The following is a 15,590-nucleotide window of genomic DNA, read 5'->3' as shown; positions in this document are numbered from 1 at the left end:
AGGCATATCATATTAATAAATTATAAACTAGGTCAAGTATAACCAAATGAAAGATATATTCTAATCATATCCTGCTTCTATGACAGGTCACATTCCCTAACAGGTCAAGTTCCATTTTAATGAGTGAGGCCTCAACAATCTGGGTAATATTATTTCTATAGAAAAGATGAGGCAAATTGCTAGGTCATTACAAGACTCCGACTCACTTCCACCTGTTCCAATAAAGAAAGGCATTAGATAGATTATCTCTAATACCTTGTGGCAAACTCCCCAAAGGTAAATAAATGGTCTACTGAGTATCAGTACATCCTCAATCAGTCAGAATTTTAACTAGTTGCTCTGATCAGCTCCAGAAAATTCTCTCTTCTAGGGATCTTGAACACATACTTATCAATCTAGCTGCTCTGGCATCTCATATTCTACCTGTCCCTTACAACTAGCTAAGTTCTTTTCTGTTCCATTCTCACCGTTTCCCTTCTTCTTCCACAAATTCCTCCTTACACTCCAGGCATATATGCTTTCCCCTTCACTGATATATACATACAAGGGGGATGCTGTGGATCCTCTTCATGGATCCTGCTTTTCTTTCTTGGCTGAAAAACTTGGTTAGTAGAGACTTCATCTCTAATTATAATGATGAGGTCTCATAATAATAATAATAATAAAAATGCATTTAGAGGATGCATTTTCCTCATAATTCCTCATACTTCACTTCCCAATGAAGTGGGAAGACATCCCTTACAAGCCATCTCTTAAAAAGCAAAAAAAAAAAAAAAAAAAAAAAAAAAAAAGTCCCACAGATTAGAAAGGGACAATCATTTAGCACTTGAGGTTAAGCACCCTGGATATACAGAACTTATCGTGGGCAACAGAGCGGGAAAAGGGGAATCCTTGCTCAGTGAACAAGCCTGACACATAAGCAAGACATGGGAGACGAACAAATATTAAGACCTACATCTCCTGGCCATTCCAAGAACAAGATCCCTTTCTCAGCTCCCAGAATTTTCTCTGGCTACCCCACATGCCTGGAACCCTCTTTTATCTCCATTTTGATTACTGATCACAGTGAATGCTTTTAAGTCCTAACTAAAATACTTTTTTTTTTTTTTTACTGGAAGCCTTCCCTAACCCCTCTTTAATGTTAATTACTTCTTATTTAACCTGTACAGGTAGCATGCCTTGTATATATTTGTTGTGATTGCCATGTCTCCTTTTGTATCCCCAGTTTTTACCACAGTGCTGAGCACATAGTAGGAGGTTCACTGATAGAACTATATAAATGGGCACTTGGGGAGATGAAAAAATAACAATGATCAGATCAGACTAACCGGAGTTAAGACTATTAAATCAAGGAGAGTTTCCCAGAGACAGATTAAACTAACCGAAGTGAATTAAAACCTAGACCATCCCTCTAAGCCTCCTCCCATAGGAGCTGCTACAAGGCACAATCAGGGCATCAGCCTCCAGGACGGTCTCCCGGACTTGCAGAGGTGGTGGGCTGCTGTCAGCGCCCCAGTTCTCCCTCAGGGAAAATGACATCACCTGCTGCACGCGGGCCTGTGGGCGGCACAGCCCGCGGATGAGCTGTTCTTTACAAAGGCCTCCTAGGAAGCAGCTCCTAGGTAACCAGAGAATACAGAACAGACACTTGTCTGGATGCTTTGAGCTCGGAGGAAGCCCTGCGTGGGCTCGTGGCTCCCTGCTCGGATCGTCTTTCATCTCTGCTGTTGGAGTGGGGGTGGCCGGAGGCCCCGGGCGGGACTAGCCGCGGCCACACCGTCAGCAGCCGCCTCCAAAGGAGCCTGGCACAGGCCCTGGAGGCTGCTGCCGGGGAGGGGATAGGACCCTAACGCTATCCGGCCCCTGCAGACCGCAAGGAACGAGAGCCCAGGGGAAAGCGTGAGGAGGCATGGGCAGCCAGGAACTCGTGTTTAGGGGCTTCTCCCCTCCCCCGATCCCGCTTCCGTTCTTTTTCCCAGCAAGGGGTGTATTTCCCGAGAAAGGCCAAGCTTCTTACTGGGGCTGGGAGGGGTTCCGGAATCACTTGATTCTATGAATAAGAAGGAAACAAGATGAGCCAGCCCATTACTGGGCGCCCGGCTGAATTGATAGGCGGAGACCGAACTCTTTAAAAAACCAAGGGCGGAGGCTGGCCAAAGAAGAGTCAGACGTGGAATCCGACCAGAGGAGGTGAGGGCACGTGGTGCGGAGAGGCGGGGCCACGTGGTCCGCGAAGGGGTCCATCTTGAAAAAGGGCGAAGAATGACTTCCGGTTCGGGATATGCCCCTCCTTTTCTTCTACTTGCTCTGTAATGTTCTCGACAATGTGCTTGATACTACTCCCTCTGTTCCTTGGTACTTCGAAGGGAAAGCGTCCTATAGCATAGTACCACCCCATGGTCGCTTCTGCCCACAAGAAAAATGGCCGCTCGTCGCCTTTACTGCCCACCTCTGCAATCCGCACAGAGGAAGTTGCAATACGAAAAGAGTCCGGCTGGAAACCTCTGCTGGGCAGGTGCAGGGAGTGGCCGAAGAGGTAGCTTGCTCTATAGCTTGGCAGGGCTGACCCGGGAGCCCGTGGCACGGCTGGCGCCGCTGGCGCTGCTGGCTCCTTCGCCTTCGCGAAGCCCTCAGCCTCTTTGTGGCCCCGGGCGACGCAGCCCGTGGCCAGCCCCAGTTGTCTAGGAAGGTACCGTAAACCGGCGGGCTGTGGTCCCCGGGCCCCCCGAGTGGGCTCCTAGCGGGGCTCAACCCCGCTAGGGCGCCTTTCATGGCTATGATGCGGCCTTTCCCGGCGCTGCCGCTGCTCATCAACCTGGGCGGCTCGCTGCTGGGCTTCGTGGCCACGCTCACGCTCATCCCGGCCTTCCGCGGCCACTTTATCACGGCTCGCCTCTGCGGCCTGGACCTCAACAAGACCAGCCGCCAGCCCATGTGAGGAGGGCGGGAGGGGCGGGACTGGGAGTAGGAGGGGTCGGGGGGGGGGGGACGAGCTGGGGAGGAGGGGGACCATAGGGGGCAAACTATCGGGGCTGGGGACAAATAGGAATAACGAGGAAGGGGACAGTTGGGAACGGGGAAGTTTTAGAGACCAAGGGGAGAGAAAAGGAGAGAGATGGAAAGAGAGAGAAAGAAGAAGCCTGGAGGAGTGTGGGGAACAAGGAGGAGGACAAGTGACTTTAGAAAAGGGAGTGAAAGTTGGCAGCCAAAGTGGAGAAGAGCAGGAGGGCTAGCTTTAGAACAGAAGAGCTAAGAGTACAAGACTGAGCTTTGAAGCTAGGCGGAAGTGAATCCTTAGGGTGACCTTGGGACATGGGGTGCAAGAGAGACAGGATAAGAGGACTAGAGAGGAGACAGGCTTGGAGCCAGATGGGGACCTTGGGGCCTCTGGGCTGGGGGAGTGACAGAGAAGTAGGGCTGGGGGCAGGATGTGCTGAGCAGGATGTGCAGGGAGCATTGGGAGGCATGCTTGGAAATGGGGTGGTCTTACACAGTCTTGTTCCTTAGTTGGGACATGGGAAGAGGGGTGGAGAGAATGGGAGGATTGTTCTGGAGTCCTCTGGAGTTGTGGTGAGTGACGATATTTTTCCCCTACTCCTCACCTGCCCTGTGTCACAGCCCCGAGTCCCAGGGTGTCATCAGTGGTGCAGTTTTCCTCATCATCCTCTTCTGCTTCATCCCTGTTCCCTTCCTAAACTGCTTTGTGGAGGACCAGTGTAAGGCCTTTCCCTACCAGGAGGTTAGTGGACCTGGATAAAGGCAAACTCCTCTGAAGATTAAGGGTGGCAGGAGAGAGTTAACAGATTTATCGGAGGTTGGGTTTGCCTTTTTTTATTTGTTTTGTTTCCTTGGCGTGGGGGGCACATATAAGAGGGCTGGTGGGGCACGAAGGAATGAGGTATAGAAGCAAACAGCATGGTGGCTGTTGAGAAGGTTGGGCTTGAACTTCCGTGAAACCTTATGGGTCTACCCCCAGTTCTGACACTTTAGTAACTGCGGCTTTCTCTCTAAGGCCTCAGTCTCCCCATCAGTCCCATGGGATCAATAATTGTAGCATTGCCTACTTCACACAGTGGTTTCAGAGGAAAGCGGTTTGAGAAATGCTCTAGAACAGAAAGAGGAGTTGGCCCTGGGGCTGGAGGGGGAGGGGGGAGACTGAGCCATCTCTCTTGTTTCTCCCCAGTTTGTGGCCCTGATAGGAGCCCTGCTTGCTATCTGCTGCATGATCTTTCTGGGCTTTGCGGATGATGTGCTGAATCTGCGATGGCGTCACAAGCTGCTGCTGCCCACCACCGCCTCGCTGCCTCTCCTCATGGTCTACTTCACCAACTTCGGCAATACGACCATCGTGGTGCCAAAGCCTTTCCGCTCCATGCTTGGCTTGCATCTGGACCTGGGTGAGAAGCCTTGTTCCAAGTCCTCCTTCCTAGCCCAGGACCCTCCTGCCCCTCCTCTCATAGCTGTGTGTGGGACTCATTTTGGAAGCCCTTGCTTTCCCCCAGATCCCACCGTGTTCCCCTTCTGCCCTGGTGTCCTCCCCCAGATTCCTTCTGATAAATCTCCACCCTGCTCCATGTTTACTTTAATGTCCAGTAAGTATAATCTCGGCTGATCTTCTCAGTTAAGCAAGTAGGCATTAGGTGGGAATACAGATACAAAAAGAAATATCTTATATTCTGCTTGGGGATATGTGTCCAGATTTTATGAAAATATGTGTATAATCTATGTGTACAAAATGAATTCCAAGTGATTTGGTGTGGGGTGAGGAACCAGAAGAGAGGAACTAAAACTTGGAAGCAGAAAAGGAGAGTTGAGCTTTGAAGGAGCGCAGGAGTCCCTAAAAGTGGAGGTAAGGAGGGAGCCCGTCCTGTCTCCCTATACCTGGTGACTCCTTCCTCTTCCAGGAATCCTATACTATGTCTACATGGGACTGCTGGCTGTCTTCTGTACCAACGCTATCAACATCTTGGCAGGGATCAATGGGCTGGAGGCTGGACAGTCTCTAGTCATTTCTGCCTCCATTATCATCTTTAATCTGGTAGAGCTTGAAGGTGGGTTTGAATATGGAGGGAAGGTAAGGAAGAAAGGTACAGGAAGTATTGATGGGTAAGCTGGCCATGACTCTCAGGAATTCAGAGGGGGAGAAAACAAGAACAAAAGTGGTCAAGAAAATGGTTGGAGGTGGCAGGAGAGCTGCCAACTCTGCCCCAGAGGGTCCCCTCCCGGTTCTGGCTCTGGTTCTGTCACCAGGAGTACTGTAACTTGGGGAGGGGGGTCACCTAAATCCTCTGATCCTCCTTCACATAGGATCTTGCAAACAGATTATCAGAAAGAAACCTTGGAGATGGACTCTGTAGTGACTATGCTCTTTTCTTTCCTACATCCCTGTCACTTTCCCAGTGACTCCTGGACATCACCTAGTCCAGTCTTCTCATTTTAAAGACGGGGACACCGAGTCTCAGAGAAGGGCAGTGGTTTGGCCACGGTCACATGGCTAGTAAGTGGCAAAGCCAGGATAGGAACCACATTCTGGCTTGTAGCATAGCAGTCTTTCTAACGTGCCATAGCCACATACACTTTGAGAGCATTTTAAGGTTTGTAAAAGCCTTTAACATAGAGGATCCTTTTGAGTCAACAAAAATTTACTCGGAATTATTTCTTGGTAATAGGGATATGGAGATGAGAAATGAGGAGTCGTTATGCCATACTGGCCTACTTATCAATAAAAGGATGTTAATACTAGTATTTCCTATTTAACAAGAAAACAGTTTGTAAATTTTAAAGAACTATGTAAATGTAAGTTTTTATCATTCTCAAGAAACAGAATAGTGTGTAGAAGGAATGCTGGTGCCCCAGAGATCTGGGTTAAAAGCCCTGCTCCAGCTGTATTAACTATCAAGGCAAGTCATCTAACCTCTCATCCTCTATTTCTGTAAAATGAGGAGAATAACAAAGTATTTGCCCCACTTACATCACAGGGTTGTTGTGAAGAAAGTGCTCTATAAACCTTAAAGTGCTGTAGAAATGTGAATTATTGTTATGTTACATAATGCAACTTGTTATTGACCAATAATCACCATAATGTATACAAAAATGGATAAATCTTGAAAAACTATGTGGAAGAAGTGAAATATCTGAAATTGTCTGAAAGAAAAGCCACAGTGCAGCATGCATAATCTAGTTGGAGAGGGGTATGGAATAGCTTGGTGTAAAGGTTGGGGTGAAAAGCTTAACATTAAGCTGAATTTATCACTTGGATGATTTATCCCTTTTTCCTGTCCTGGAAGGTGATTACCAAGATGATCACGTCTTTTCTCTCTACTTCATGATTCCATTCTTCTTCACCACTTTGGGACTGCTGTATCATAACTGGTGAGGAGCTATGCAGAGTACTGTATGATCATAGTTGTTGATAGGAGCCTAGACCAGGTGCCAAAAGATTTTCATCTCTGTCTATTCAGGGATTTTCTTTTTTGGGTCCTCAATCAAAAATGGTTTTGAATTGAAAAGTGAATGGAATTCAGGAATTCCTAGGGATGTTATTCCAAGACTGTGGGTCCCATGGAACTGTCAGGGACAGTAGGATGGGGGGAGACTGGTGAGGAAAATGGGGGAGGGGTGATGGAGGTAGCTCTGACAGCATCAAGGAAGGAGCATGGGGGGGTATGGCGTGGGAAATGATGCATGCCTAGTGATAAAGGTCAGTGATGCTCACTGCTCCTGCTTCAGGTCATCTCTTTCCCATAGGTACCCATCCCAGGTGTTTGTGGGCGACACTTTCTGCTACTTTGCAGGCATGACCTTTGCTGTGGTGGGCATCTTGGGGCACTTCAGCAAGACAATGCTCCTCTTCTTCATGCCTCAGGTGTTCAACTTTCTCTACTCCCTTCCACAACTTCTCCATATCATCCCTTGTCCTCGACACCGGGTGCCCAGGTACTTTTTCTGTGTGGGATTATGAGGGAAGGGGAAGAAAGGAGGACCCTGAGTGTCATTTATTGACATAACAGAGAAATCTAAATGATAACTTTGAGGAGTAGTCCCAACACGTAGTGACATTTAATCAGACATGAAGATCTAGTCTATTGTAATTCTATATGAGCATACGAAGGGACCTAAGAGCATTGCCATGGACTAAGAATGATACTGAATTATGATTTTGACACCCATCTTCAGCCTTACCCCTACTTTAATGCATTTTATGCAATGGGAAGAAGAGTTTAAAAAATAAAAAAAGATATAACTAGTTTAGGTGCTGGTTAAATGCTTCACCAAGTTGCAACTTTAGATTAGCCTGAGCAGAGATGAGAGCAACCTTGTTTAGATCCCCAAAACTGTGGTTGAAGAAAATTTTTGATGTTCTTTAGCTTGTTATCCTCTCTCAGACTTGTCTTCCTTGCTAACTTGCTAACCTGCTTCTCCTAATGATGTGTCCTAAGAAGAACCTAAAGTGTTTCCCTTGATGGTGCTGTCATTTGCCTCATCCTCATGTTCATACCTTTTAACATTATCTTTGATTTGTCCTCCTATCTTATCTGTCTTATTTTTCATAGCTGGTCAAGTACCAAATTCTAGCCATTTTGCCTCTGCAGCATCTCCCATTGCATCTTTGTTATTCCTGTTGTAACTGGTCTTGTGTATGTTCATCACCATTTGCCTAGCCTTCTGCAGTAGCCTTTTAACAATTTCTAAAACTTCATGTTTCCCTCATTCGAATCCATCTTATATTGCTGACAGAATTTCTTTGTTCTTTTCTTTTCTTTTTTTTAACTGAAGTAATTGGGGTTAAGTGACTTGCCCAGGATCACACAGCTAGGAAGTGTTAAGCGTCTGAGACCAGATTTGAACTCAGGTCCTCCTGACTTCAGGGCTGGTACTCTATTCACTGCACCACCTAGTTGCCCTTAGAATTTCTCTTATGTATAGATCTGATCTTATCCGCCCTTCTTATAATCCTTCAGTGGATCACAGTCCCCTGAGTAAAGATCATACTGCTTTGCCTAGCATTCATTGCACTCTGAAATTCGGCCTTTACCACCTTATTAGCTTTCTGTTATTCTAATGAAACTGAATTGCTTATTACTTATACATGTTTTCCACTTGGTTACCTTTCCGCAACACTTTATGTTCTTTAGGTCAGGATTGCCCTCTCCTCCCCAATCCCCAAACATTCAGCCACTTACTCCAAGAATTTTCCCCCTTCACCTTCTTCCAATTCCTCCCTGTGTCTTTTAAACATTTATATAGGCTTTGACTTACATGTTTTTAGCCTCTTACATACTTAAATTATTTTCTCTATTTGTCTGTTATATTTTCTGAATAGAATTTAAGCTCCATAAGGATAGGAATTGTCTCATCTAAGCTTTGTTTCATCCTCACCTAGCCTAGTGTTCTGCAAACAATGGGTGCTTGTTGGTTGAATTGAATAACTCATTTGTACATGTTTGCAGATCTATAAAGCACTTTCTTCATAGTCCTGTGAATCAAGATCATTATAATCCTCATTCTGTAGATGAGGAAATTGAAATTCAGAGAGGTTATGTTATTATTGGTTTCTACAGTCAGTGTTTTGACCCCAGAATGTGAACCTGAGATTCTTGACTTCCACTCACATTCTTTCTACAATATTCTGTTACCTCTTAAGTGTCACACATTTCCTCTGCAGGCTCAATACCAAGACAGGGAAGCTGGAGATGAGCTATTCCAAATTCAAAGCCAAGAACCTTTCTCTGTTGGGGACCCTAATTCTGAAGGTAATGATGATGGTGGTTAGATACTCCCATGGGCTCAGGCAGGGGAACTACTGTACAAGAGCCATTTCCTCATGCTGATATAAATCATGATTAACCCCCACCCTCTGTCTCTCCAGGGTGCAGAAGCCCTCCGTCTAGTGGCTGTCCGACGAGGTGAAAATGAGGCTGGTGCCTACATTGAATGCAACAATATGACCCTTATTAACCTGCTCATAAAGATCCTAGGGCCCATTCATGAAAGAAATCTCACTTTGTTGCTTCTGCTCCTGCAGGTAATCCTCTGGCCAAGATAGGCATGTCAGGCTCTTAACCTTCCTTATTTGTCTTCAGTTTTCCAAAAATCCTCCATAGCCTACCTTCCTAAAATCTCCCTTCCTACCTTTTCTCATGATTTCTCATCTGTTTCTCCTTGCAGATTTTGGCTAGTGCTATCACATTCTCCATTCGATACCAGCTCGTTCGGCTCTTCTATGATATTTGAGTTCTTGACTGTGACGCTCTACTCCATTACCCGCTGTGTCCCTGTCTCATGTGGATCCCCTGTTGGACCAAGACTGTATTCCCCATAAGCCTATCAGGCTTTTCCCCATCCTTTGCTCTCCTTAAAATTCTCTCCTCAGGAGATATCCTACCCATCTTCCCCCTCAATGATTATTTATTGATTGTATTTGCCCTGTGGACTTCCCTAAATTGACATTTCCTCCTTTTTCTTCCTTTTCTGAAGCCTCCTCTGGAGCAGGAGGTAGCAGCATCTTGAAAGCTTGGTTGCCACTAGGGATCACGCTGAATCCGTGGGTCCCAGGAATCAGGCCTAAGCAAGGGTTGTGGGGAGCCATCAGGTTCCACCCTGAATTGATGTGTTACTGGGAATTAAGCATTTTGATTAATAAGAAGCAACTTGGGTGGTCATTTGCTTCTTTGATGATAATAAATGTGTTTGGTTCACTTTTTTAATTGTAGGTATAGCTCTTGTTTTCAAGTGATTTTGGATATGGGGAAACACTTCTCTACATGCATCCTCCCACAATTCCTAGCCCTTCTTCCTTCTTTTCCCCAGATTCAGAGCTTCCTCCCCTCCCTGCTGATAGGGAAAACAACATAAAGTTATGAAACCTATATGGAAATTTACACTGGAGAAAAAGATTCAGGTGGGATAGCTGTATTTGAAAAATTGTTACATAGAAAAGAAATAGTAGAATTGTTTTGCTTGGGTCTAGAGCATAGACCCATAGCCAATAAGTGGAAGTTACTTGGAAACAGATTTTGGCTTAGTGAGAGAGAGAACTTTAAATAAAGAGCTATCCACAAATGGGCTGAACCATTTCAATAAGTAGTGAATTTGCCAATCATTGGAAACTGTTTAAGATGCATTGGCTAACTACTTATCAAGGAATGCCCCTGACAAAAATGATTGAATGAATGAAGCATTTATTAAATGTTTATTTTGTGCAAATAACTATGCTATATGCTGGGCATTCCCACAAAAAAGTCAGGCAGTCCCTCCCCAGGAGCTCACATTTAATGGGGAAGACCACATTGAAGGTTTCAGCTGCAAGTCAGATGGGAAAGTCCCGTGGTTCTTAGGATGCAGCTGCAAAGGAATTGGCTTTGCCTTTAATTTAATGTTATTTCCACTGATAAAGTCATCAATTTCTGATGTTGAATCATTTGCCAGTGCCAGGAGCTTTGGTAGTCTTCAGCAGCTATGGCTACAGCACCCCCGGAGTAATTTTCAGGCCACATCTCCACAGGGGCTGCTTCTCAGGATACTATCTAAGGGCATTGTGCAGGAAGCATTGAGCCAAGTTCAGGACTGTCTCCATCAGGGTATGAGGGAGTGGAGATAATTTGACTTGTCCTGTACATAAGGTCTCCTGTGTCTCCTCCTGATGCCTTTATAATTCATTTAGGCCAGTTTGCCAGCCTTATGTGTACCCTTTTCTCCCCAGGAGTTTGCTTCCCTGGATGGTTTGAGGATTGGCCTGGGCCCTTGAGGGTCCTGGAAGCAGAACTGGTAGTCTGGGAGTTATTGACAACTCCTAGGGCTTCTGTGCCTATCTTCTTGTCAGTGGTCATTGATTCCAGTGGAAATGACAAAGGTTGATAAGGATGATTGCCCTTTTAACTGTAAAATCTTTTGAAGTAAGATGAGGGATGAGAGAAATACTGATCTCTGAGGAAGATATAGAAGCAAAGGGTAAAAATCTGAGTCGTGATCAGGCAATCCAATTCAGAACTCAAAAGAATATCAGTTAACAGTCCCAAGAGATTTTATCTCTAAAAGGAAATTCTACCATTCACAGCTTATAGCTAGATACATTATTTTAAAAGCTTATCAGGACTTAAACCTATAAGAGATTTTATCATGTTTTATATGTTTAAATTTATCCTGGTGCAAAGGATCAATCATATAGGCTTATAGATTCTTAGTCAACACATTCCTTGTTTAGAAACCATAAATCCTAAAAAGACATTTCTCAGTGCTGATGATGTTGCTTGCCCTGATGGTTTCAAGAAAACTGGCAAGTTTACAAATTAAAGGGAGTTGAGACCCCAGGGAAAGGGCTGAGCTTGCTAAGTTGCCCACTCCACCTATTCTTAGTACTTTCATAGACTGCTGTTTGATACTCCCCCCACTCTATGAAGGGGGAAAAGAGATGCACATCTCATACCTGGAGGTAAACTGACAAAGTTTAACATAACTTCAACTTAGTTAACGATTTTAGAATTTTCCTAATTGCCAAATAGTTTTAGCTGTTGTTTCTATTCCCTTAAATAAGTTTCCCTTTTGATTTAGGGAGAAAATAAGATAATTATTAAAATTGAAATAGAACAGATTTTAAAATTGATTTTAGTTAATGAGCCTAGACAAACTGAATTGCAATTTGGTTATTTTCCAATCTATGCAAATATTTCTCTTTAATGAACTAGGAAAAGGTGTCAGTTTTTACTGATATGGCCCTCATAAGTCTGATTCTAGATAACTAGAGTTTTTAAAGTAGTGGCAAACTACTTTTCTGCTTTCCAAAAGTTGCAAAATTCTTCTGTTAACACTATTAGTGCAAATAGATCCCTTTAGTGGGTTTCCTTTAAAATTGCTTTTACTATCATATCATAAACAAATTTCTAAATTACTTTACACCCACATAGGAATCGTTTATCTGTTAGTTGAATTTAAAAAACCCATAGTTATTGAATATGAAGCCATGATATCCAATAAAGCAGTTAACATTCATGTAGCATGTTTTATGCTGAGTACTTCACAACAATGTCTATTATTTCTCTTGATAAATCAGAAAACTGGGCAGAGATAAAATAATTTGCCATAAATTACATAGCTAATACATATCCATAAATGAGACAGAATGGTGGTCTTACAAAATGCAGAGGCTGACTGACTTTCCAAGTACTGCCAGGGGTGCCTGAATTCTTCCCAGGCAGTTCCTGGACAGAACCTGCTGAAAGCTGGTGTTCAAGTATATCCCTTTGATGGTAGTTTCAAGTCCCAAGCCTCAGAGAATGCTGACTCCCATTTCATTCCCAAGGGTTGGGGGTATTTGGGCAAGGTTATGTGGGGGTCCCCATAATTTTGCTTCCCCTATTTCTATAGGTGAGGCATAATTAGAATTTTCCCTACACTTCTGAGACGAGAAGAGTTAGCAAACAGATAACTTGGGCTATGCTGATCTTGATAACAATCCCCACGATTAAAATGTTTGAGGAAGTTTTTTTTTGCAATTTTAATCTAGCTCACAGAACAAACATGACAGACATTCTGCAGACGAAGACACACAGAATGACATGAAAGAGGACTGTCCCATCTTTGCCAAAAAAAAGCCATAAAATTTTGCCAAAAGCCATCCTATAACACTTAATTCTTCTCTGGCATCCCAGAGAAGGTGAAAGGGTAGCAAAGGTTCCCTAGGAACTTTGCTGGAAATTGCAATAATTTTCCAGCCTGGGTGTCCTCAGTTAAGGAAAACTTGTTGAGCTCACAATGAGTCAGGCAAGCCTTCTCCCAGTGGCTTAAGGTGTCTCAGTTGTAGGACTATGGGAGAAAAAAAAATGAGGATTACCTTGGCAAGGAGGGAATCAAGTCAGGGGAGGCCAGACTCTCCCACTAGTGAGCCACCAAATGTCAAGGTTGGGAAAGGATCCCAGATCAGTTTCGTGAGGTGTCTCAAAAGAATGACTTGAACCCATCTCCTAGTCAAGGAGCAAAGTTTTATTGCAAGTAACGCCATTACAAAGCAGACTGAATTGTAAAGTAATTCAGCAGAAAAACAGAGGCCAGGAGATATATTTATCCAGCTCTCAATCCTAGATATGATGGCTCTTAGGTAGGAAGGAGTGGTCTCTGGAATTTGGTTCTCTTGTGCAGATTGTTATGGATCATTACCAGACAGCAATGAATTGAGGAGTGCTCTTATTCACTATTGCCTCAGGAGTTTTATCTGTGGGAGTTTCTTGAGGTCAGAAGCTATTTAAGTAGTGGTCAGATATTGAATGTGGGAGTTTCCTGAGTCAGATTACAAAACTAGAAGATTTAGGACTACTGACATTGTTAGAACAGAAGCACCCCCAAGTTCAGGGGACCACAAAATCACATTACATCAGATGGACAGCTGGGGAAAAGCATTTGTGTTTACTATAATTAAGTTGTATCTGACCCTCTGTGATCCCACATGGAGTTTTCCCACCAAAGGTACTTATTGGCCATTTCCTTCAGCTGATTTTACAGGTGAGGAACCTGAAGCCAACAGCTGTTCCCAACAATAAATGTGTAAAGTATTGTGCTAAGTGCTGGGGCCATAATTAGATAAGAGTCCCTGCTCCCAAGAAGCTCACATTCCAAAAGAGGAACAATGTGGCTTTTAAAAAAAAAAATTTTTTTTTTTCTGGTTATACATGTACATTAATTTTTTAATGCACATTTCTTTATGAATCATATTGGGAGAGAAAAATCAAAACAAAAGAAAAAACATAAGTGAAGAAAAAAAAATTAAAATAAATATAGCATGTGTTGATTTACTCAGTCTCCATAGTTCTCTTTCTGGAGGCAGTTTTCTACCCAAAGTTTACTAGGATTGTCTCAGATCACTGAATCGATGAGAAGAACCAAGTCTTTCATAGTTGATTATTATACATTCTTATTGTTGCTATGCACAGTATTATCCTGATTCTGCTTGTTTCGCTCAACATCAGTACATGTAATTCTTTCCAGGTCTTTCTAAAATCTGCCTGCTCATTTTTTATAAAACTTTTAAAATATAATTTTTATATCACTTTTATAATATTCCATTATTTTCATATACTATAACTTACTCAGCCATTCCCCAACTGATGGACATCTATTTATTTTCCAATTCTTTGCCACTACAAAAAGAGCTGCTATAAACATTTTTACATATGTGGACTCTTTTCTCTCTATGATTGCTTGGGATACAGCTCCAATAGTAGTACTTGCTGGGGTCCAGTTTTATATAGCCCTTTGGGCATAATTCCAAATTGTTCTCCAGAATGGTTGGATCATTATACAACTCCACCAACAATGTATCAGTGTCCCAGGTTTCCCTCATACACTCCAACATTTATCATTTTTTCCTGACTTAGCCAGTCTTAGAAGTGTGAAGTGGAACCTCAGAGTTGTTTTAATTTGCATTTCTCTATAAACAGTAGTGATGTAGAGCATTTTTTCATATAATTACAAATGGCTTTAATTTCATCTTGTGAAAATTGTCTGTTAAGGGGAAATCATAAGAACACAAAGAAGTAAATCAACTGCATGAAATAATTAGGAGAAGGGGCCAGGCTCCTGTACCAGGTGCATGGGGAAAAGGAATGAGAAGGGAAACAGCCTTTGCTGGCATAAGACCATCTCAACTTCTCCAGAGCAGGGCTTCTTAAACTTTCCCCAATTAAGACCCCTTTTCACCCAAGAAATTTATGTGACCCAGGTGTATTAAAGTTATACAAAGTAAACATTCACTGATAATAAATAAACTTAATTTAAAAACAATTCTTGGGTATATATATACCCAAGAATTGTTTTTAAATTAAGTATATATATATATATATATATATATATACCCAAGAATTGTTTTTAAATTAAGTTTAATATATATATATATAAAAGTTGTTTTTAAATTAAGTTTATTTTATATATATACACCCAAGAATTGTTTTTAAATTAAGTTTAATATATATATATCCAAAAGTTGTTTTTAAATTAAGTTTATTATATATATATCCAAAAGTTGTTTTAAAATTAAGTTTATTATATATATATATGTATATATATATATCCAAAAGTTGTTTTTAAATTAAGTTTATCATATATATGTATATGTATATATATATATATCCAAAAGTTGTTTTTAAATTAAGTTTATCATATATATGTATATGTATATATATATATATCCAAAAGTTGTTTTTAAATTAAGTTTATCATATATATGTATATGTATATATATATATATCCAAAAGTTGTTTTTAAATTAAGTTTATCATATATATGTATATGTATATATATATATGTATCCAAAAGTTGTTTTTAAATTAAGTTTATTTTATATATATATATACCCAAGAATTGTTTTTAAATTAAGTTTATTATATATATACACCCAAGAATTGTTTTAAAATTAAGTTTATTATATATATACACCCAAGAATTGTTTTAAAATTAAGTTTATTATATATATACACCCAAGAATTGTTTTAAAATTAAGTTTATTATTTATATATATCCAAGAATTGTTTTTAAAATAAATATATATATATATGCAAAAGTTGTTTTAAAATTAAGTTTATTATATATATGTATATATATAT

At 41.9% G+C, this 15,590-nt stretch overlaps 1 protein-coding gene across 1 annotated transcript; it reads left to right on the top strand.

The window, feature by feature from the left end:
- The first annotated feature begins 1,100 nt into the window (after nucleotides 1–1,100).
- On the top strand, nucleotides 1,101–9,707 carry DPAGT1 (dolichyl-phosphate N-acetylglucosaminephosphotransferase 1). Its single transcript, XM_074302352.1, has 9 exons — nucleotides 1,101–2,934; nucleotides 3,619–3,739; nucleotides 4,184–4,397; nucleotides 4,905–5,051; nucleotides 6,288–6,372; nucleotides 6,748–6,936; nucleotides 8,666–8,753; nucleotides 8,870–9,025; nucleotides 9,169–9,707. Exons 1-9 carry the CDS (start codon nucleotides 2,771–2,773, stop codon nucleotides 9,232–9,234), a joined length of 1,230 nt encoding a protein of 409 aa, XP_074158453.1. The 5' UTR covers nucleotides 1,101–2,770; the 3' UTR covers nucleotides 9,235–9,707.
- The last annotated feature ends 5,883 nt before the right edge of the window (nucleotides 9,708–15,590 follow it).

Source organism: Sminthopsis crassicaudata, chromosome 3, assembly GCF_048593235.1.
Source record: "Sminthopsis crassicaudata isolate SCR6 chromosome 3, ASM4859323v1, whole genome shotgun sequence".
Lineage (NCBI taxonomy): Eukaryota > Metazoa > Chordata > Mammalia > Dasyuromorphia > Dasyuridae > Sminthopsis > Sminthopsis crassicaudata.
The sequence above is the reverse complement of the archived record's forward strand: the minus strand, read 5'-3'. Positions and strand labels throughout refer to the sequence as shown.

Coding starts and splice junctions, on each gene's coding strand:
- DPAGT1 (XM_074302352.1), top strand. CDS start 2,771: ATGGCTATGATGCGGCCTTTCCCGGCGCTGCCGCTGCTCATCAACCTG. Junction 6,373..6,747: donor GGACTGCTGTATCATAACTG/GTGAGGAGCTAT, acceptor TCTTTCCCATAG/GTACCCATCCCAGGTGTTTG. Junction 8,754..8,869: donor TGGGGACCCTAATTCTGAAG/GTAATGATGATG, acceptor CTGTCTCTCCAG/GGTGCAGAAGCCCTCCGTCT.